This window comes from Cebus imitator, unplaced genomic scaffold (genome assembly GCF_001604975.1).
Source record: "Cebus imitator isolate Cc_AM_T3 unplaced genomic scaffold, Cebus_imitator-1.0 Scaffold260, whole genome shotgun sequence".
Lineage (NCBI taxonomy): Eukaryota > Metazoa > Chordata > Mammalia > Primates > Cebidae > Cebus > Cebus imitator.
In genome coordinates this window covers 3,067,650-3,074,699 of record NW_016107575.1, presented here as the reverse complement: position 1 = coordinate 3,074,699, position 7,050 = coordinate 3,067,650, and the positions used below count along the sequence as shown (strand labels likewise).

The following is a 7,050-nucleotide window of genomic DNA, read 5'->3' as shown; positions in this document are numbered from 1 at the left end:
CCTCTAAGATTCCTGCCAGAACTTTTATGCACTCACTTCGGGATAGATCTAGGGAAAGAGCTGGATGCTTTGTGAAGGAAGGGATTCTGGCTTGGAATGTACATTTACCTTTCTGCACTGGGTGGCATCTAGGCCTTCAAATTAGCCAACTAGAGAACATTAGCCAAGTAGAGAAGATTAGCCAGCTAGAGAAGAGACATCATGTTGATTCTAACTTCTACATCCACTGTGTCCTATGTAGTCAAAAGTACATTTCTGTTTATTTCAGTCCTGGAGTTTGCAGTGGGGTTTCTGACCAATGCCTTCATTTTCTTGGTGAATTTTTGGGACATAGTGAAGAGGCAGCCACTGAACAACTGTGATCGTGTGCTGCTGTGTCTCAGCATCAGCCGGCTTTTCCTGCATGGACTGCTGTTCCTGAGTGCCGTCCAGCTTACCCACTTCCAGAAGATGAAAGAGCCACTGAACCACAGCTACCAAGCCATCATCATGCTGTGGATGATTGCAAACCAAGCCAACCTCTGGCTCGCCACCTGCCTCAGCCTCCTCTACTGCTCTAAGCTCATCCGTTTCTCTCACACCTTCCTGATCTGCTTGGCAAGATGGGTCTCCAGGAAGATCTCCCACATGCTCCTGGGTATTATCCTTTGCTCCTGCATCTGCACCGTCATCTGTGTTTGGGACTTTTTTAGCAGACTTCACTTCACAGTCACAACTGTGCTATTCATGAATAACAATACAAGACTCAACTGGCAGATTACAGATCTCAACTTATTTTATTCCTTTCTCATCTGCTATCTGTGGTCTGTCCCTCCTTTCCTATTGTTTCTGGTTTCTTCTTGGATGCTGACTGTCTCCCTGGGAAGGCACATGAGGACAATGAAGGTCCATACCAGAGACTCTCGTGACCCCAGCCTGGAGGCCCACATTAAAGCCCTCAAATCTCTTGTTTCCTTTTTCTGCTTTTTTGTGATGTCATCTGTACTGCCCTCATCTCAGTGCCCCTACTGTTTCTGTGGCGCAACAAAATAGGTACGATGGTTTGTGTTGGAATAATGGCAGCTTGTCCCTCTGGCCATGCAGCCATCCTGATCTCAGGCAATGCCAAGTTGAGGAGAGCTGTGACAACCGTTCTGCTCTGGGCTCAGAGCAGCCTGAAGGTAAGGGCTGACCACAAGGCAGATCCCAGGACACTGTGCTGAGAACAGACATGAAATGAGCTCTTCATTCATACGCCTGACAGTCTTCATGAACATGCCTCTGATTCCTCAGAAATACAACTCTGATTCCTCACTAAGCCTCCCGATTTCTTCTGTAAAACATAACTGAAAGTCTCTCTAGTTTGTATCAATGAATTCACTTATAGCTGAATAAAATAATTATGCACTATACATGGCCTAGGCAAGAATAATGTTGTTGGTGTCCCAGGTTTATTTTCTTAAAATGAACAAAATATTTAGGTGAGGTATTCAGTGTAAATCCTTTATATACTATAGCTTATTATTGGTATGAATCAAACCATGAGAAATCACCTCTTCTAAAATAATATCCAAATCCCAAGATAATATGTTCGGCTTTTAACATGACTGCTAAACCTCTTTCTCAGGACTGACGCTAGCATCATATTTGGAAATACTCACTACTGCAAGAAGTATATAATCCTCTTCAAACTCCACAATTTTCATGGAAACAAAGACAAACTTGGAAAAAAATTATGTCATAATTTCAGATTCAAGAGGTACCACATAACTTCAGCTACAAGAAGACAGAGGTCATTTTGTCTGAAAATACACTGATTCAGAAAATGCACTTTGACCTACTTTATAATGCTGGAAGAGCAGCAGATCTGCTCAGTAGGTGACCTGAATGCCATATGTTTGTAGAGATTCAGCCTTCTCTGTCTCTTTGCACAGGAACCCAGCCAGGAAGTCTTTCCTCAAATCAGGTACGGAAAGACTCAGGAGAAAACAAGATATGCCAGACATTTAAATCTTGATAGGCTTCACAGCGGTTAAGAGCTCACCACCAAGGCTCTTAGTTCTGTCAGCTGTGGGGCCAGAGAACTCCTTCCTCCTCTCAGGCACTTGGTCTTAATCTAATACTTCATCTCAGTTTTCCTCCAAAATTTAGCCATTTCTTCACCTCCAGTGGCTACAAAATATGCAGCTTCATTTGGCTTCCTTTCCTTTGTGTACACTGAAGTTGTCTTAGGCTTCCCTCAAAGACATAGGTCCTCGCTCTTGGCTGCACATTGAAATTACCTAAGAGGCTTTTAAAAAATCTCAACGTCCCAGCCAAATATGGCCAATAAAATCAAGTCTCTCGAGACGAAATGAGGTTTCTTTTTCTTTAATGGTCCTCAGGTGATTTCAGGGTGCAGCCAATGTTGAGATCCACTGTTCTAGATGCCCTGTTGGTGTAGAGGTGGAGCATCTTTTCATATGCTTATTTGTATGGCTTTATTTTTAACATTACATTTTTGAGGTTCACCCATAATATTATGAGTCACTGCTTGCTTATCTACTCACTATTGCTGAACATTTGCATTGCCTACAGTGTGGGGATACTGTGAATAAAGTTTCTATACATATTCTTGAAGAATTCATTTCCCTCTAGGCAGTTTCATTTCCCAGGTAAATACCTAGGAGTGAAATTACTGTGTCATAAAGTTTATATTTATTTAACTTTATAAAAGCTGTTCAAGAGTTTTCCAAAGTGATTCTAACATGTTATGCTCCCCTCAATAATGTAGGAGAGCTGTTCCACATTCTCATCAACGTTTGGTGTTTGTCAGTCTTTTTAATTTTGGCCATTCTAGTGAGAAATGAAATGGTATCTCATTGTGGTTTCCATTTGCATTTGTCTTCTAACTAATGATATGGAGCACAATTTTGTGTGCTTCTTGGCTATTTGTATTTCTTTTATTATAAAGTAACTATTTGTTTGCCCATTTTATATGGAGTTATCTTTTTATTGATTTGTAAGAGTATTGATTTGTAGCGTTTGTGTATGTGTGATCATATATATATGTATTCTTACACAACTCATATATATCCACAACTGTTTCATATTAAGTTGTCTTATTGATTTGTAGTAATTTGTTTCATGTGTGTATATATATATATACACACACACAAATATACATACATATATGTATATATGTGAAAATATATAACATATACACTCTGTATACAAGTCCTTTTTCTGATATATGTATTGTGAATATTTTGACCTAGACTGTGGTTTTCCTTTTCATTTTTTAATAGTATGCTCATAAGCAGAAATTATGACTTTGAATAAAAGCTAGTGTCATTTTTTTCTACAATGCTTGTGCTTTTTCTGTCTGCTCTAAGGAATATCTGCCTGCCTCTGACATGCAAAAATAGTCTCTATGATTTTCTCTAGAATTTTCATCATTTTTACTTTTATATTTGAGAATATAATTCATCTTAAATTTTTATGTGTAGTATTAAGTAGGTCTGAACTTTGCTGTTTTCATATGTCTATCTAAGTATTCCAATACCATTTATTGAAGACTTTTATTTTCTAATTTAATTGATGAACTCTTGTCGAAAATCATATGACTATATATGCATGAATCTTTTTCTGGTTTCTATACTGTGTTCCTTTGATCTATTTGTTCAACCTTTAACCAATACCTCACTTTTTGATTATGGTAGATTACTGGTAAGTTTTAAAATTTCAAAAATATTCAGTCTGAAAACATACAAACATATCTCTTTATTTTTTGTCTTCAGTTTATCTCAGCAATGTTTTGTAATTTTTAATGTAGAGGTCTTTTGATAAAATTATACCTAAGTATTTAATATTTTATAATGTTATTGTATATAGAGTGGTTTAAATTTTTATTTATTTGCTTCCAGAATATAAAAATACAATTGATTTTTGTATGTTAACTGTTATCTTACAAAAAACTATTCTAAATTAATATATTGGTTCTAGTAGCTGTTTGAAGATTCTTTGAAATTTTATACTTAATAATGTCATCAGTAAATAAAGAATTTTATTTCTTCTTTCTTCATATGTATGCCCTTTTAAAAAAAAAAAAATTATTTCACTGGCTAGGATCTCCAGTGTAGTACTGATTAGATTTAATGTGAATATACATTCTGGTCTTGTTCCTGTTTTTAGGAAAAAAATATTCACTATTTCATCATTGGATATAATGTTAACTGTAGGTCATTTGTAGATTCCCTTTATCAGATTTTAAAAGCCTATTTTTATTTCTACTTTGCTAAAAATTTTTATCATTGAGTATTGAATTTTATTTAAAAATTTTTTGTATTTATTGAGATACAATTTCTCTCCTCCATTTTGTTAACATGGTGAATTACAGTGACTAATCTTGGAATGCTAAATAAACCTTACATTCCTGGTATAAGCCTCACTTAGTTATAGTGTATTATTCTCTTTATATGTTTCTCTACTTTATTTGCTAATATATTGTTAAGGATCTTTGCATATATATTTATGTGAAATACTAACCTCTATTTTTCTTTTTGTTTTTTTTTTTAATTGCATATCTGTCAAGATTTGGTGACAAAGTTATTCTGGCCTAATGAAACAAGTTAGAAAACATTCCTTCCATATTTATTTTCTTAAAACTTTGTGTAAGATTAGTATTATTTCTTCTCTATTTGATATGATTCACCAGAGAAACCATTTGGACCTGAAGTTTTTTATTCACAAAGGTTTGTATTTCTTTAATAATTACAACCTATTTAATAGCTATAGTACTATTAAGATTTTCTATTTCTTCTTGTGTCTATTTTGGTTTCATTTTTCAAGGAGTTTGTCCATTTTATCTAAGTTTTTAACTTTTTGCCATAAGTTTGATCAGAATGTCCCTTAATTGACATTTAATGTCTGTAGTATGTTTCCCTATTCCCTTATTCTCAATTTTGATTACTTTGTTGTCTCTTTTTATTTATTGTTTTAGCTAGTGATTCTTCAACTTGTTGATGTTTACAAGCAATCAATATTTGTTTTCATTTGATTTTCTCTACTTTTATTTCCTCCTATTTATGTTCTATTATTTATTATTTTATTTCTTCTTAAGTTCTCTTCCTGCTTTAGCTTCTTAAGGCAGAGAATTTGATCAACAATTAAAAATTTCTTTTGTTCTAATGTAAACACTTAAGCTTTAAGTTTCCTGCTCAACACATCTTGGCTGTATCACACAAATTTTGATATGTTGCATTTTCATTTTTATTCAGTTTGAACTTTTATCTAATTACACTTTATATTTGTTGTTTGACCCATGTTTTACTTAGAATTGCATTGTTTAATTTCCAAGAATTTGGGACTTCACTAGATGTCTTATTGATACTAATTTCTAATTTAATGCTATCAGAACACATATTCTATAATATTTCAATATTTTGAAATTTATTGAGACTTACTTTGTGGCTCAGCATATTGTCTTTGTGAATAATTAATGTGTATTTGAAAAAGATATGCTGTGGTTGAATATAGTGCTCCATAACTATCAATTAGGTCAAGCTGTTTGATACTGTTAGTTAGATCTTCTACATTTTTCTGACTTTTTGTGTTATTTTAATCTCAAATAATGAGAGAGAAGTTTAAACATCTTTCAACACAATTGTGGATTTGTCTATTTCTCTCTGTAGTCCTGTCAGTGTTTGCTTTATCCTTTTTGAAGCTCTACTATTAAATTCTTACATGTTTATAATTGCTATGCCTACCTGATTTATTTACCCTTTTATAATTTTAGAATTATAAAATAATTTAAAATTACCTTTATTTCTCATAATACTTGCTTTGAAGTTCACCTGGACTGATATTAAAATAATCACTCTAGCTTTCATATGCTTTTAGTTTCCTTGATATGTTAGATCATTCTTGCATTGCTATAAATAAATACCTGAGGCTGGATAATTTATAAGAAAAGAGATTTAATTGGCTCATGGTTCTGCAAGCTGTACAGGAAGCACAGAGAGAGCATCTGCTTCTGGTGAGACCTCAGGAAGTTTACAATCATGACGGAAGGTAAAAGGGGGAGCAGGCATCTCCCATGGCAAAAGTAGGACAAGAGAGAGAGGGGAGGGGAGGTGCGCTATACTTTTAAACATCCAGGTCTGGTGGGCACTCACTCACTATCGTAAGGAAAGCAGAAAGCCGTGAGAGATCTGCCCTCACAGTTTAAACCTAGTCCAGCAGGCCCCACCTCCAACATTAAGGATTATGTTTCAACATGAGATTTAGAGAGAACAACACCAAGTGATACGAAAACTATATCACTTGGTTAATATTTCTATCCTATTATTTTCAAATATCTCTTTATTTTTCAAATATGTCTGTTAAGAGAAAGGCACTGGACCAATATATTCAAAGTGCTAAAAACAATACTGTCAATCCTCCTATATTCAGTAAACTGTCCTTCAAATATGAGGGAGAAATTAAGACATTTTCAGACAAAGAAAAGCTGACAGAGTTCATTACCACCATAACTGCTCTGCAAGAAATGCTTAAGGGAGCCCTGCAAGGTGAAACAAAAGAGCACTAGATAGTAATTCAAAGCTGTATGAAAAAAATAAAGACCTTAATAAAGCTACATGGGCAGTGATAAAAGCTAGTGTAAGTTTGTAACAAGATTGTAACTCCACTTTTTGTTCTCTGCATGATTAAAGGGACTAATACACTTTTAAAAAATATAAGTCTAAAATCTAGTATCATTGTAAATTTAGTTAGTTTGTAGCTCCACATTTTATTTTGTACATGATTTAAAAGACTAATTTAGGCCAGGCACGGTGACTCAAGAGCCTGTAATCCCAGCACTTTGGGAGGCAGAGGTCAGGAGGTCGAGACCAGCTTGGCCAACATGGTGAAACCCCATCTCTACTAAAAATACCAAAATTAGCTGGGCATCATGGCATGCGCCTGTAATCCCAGCTATTCAGGAGGTTGAGGCAGGAGAATCGCTTGAACCTTGGAGGTGGAAGTTGCAGTAAGCCAAGATGACATCACTGAACTCTAGCCTGGGTGACAGAGCAAGACTCCATTAAAAAA

General features: G+C 34.9%; 1 protein-coding gene across 1 annotated transcript; it reads left to right on the top strand.

The window, feature by feature from the left end:
• The first annotated feature begins 201 nt into the window (after positions 1-201).
• Positions 202-1,202, top strand: TAS2R38 (taste 2 receptor member 38). Its single transcript, XM_017499780.2, is given in 2 exon segments — positions 202-976; positions 979-1,202. Coding segments are annotated over 2 exon segments (999 nt in total).
• The last annotated feature ends 5,848 nt before the right edge of the window (positions 1,203-7,050 follow it).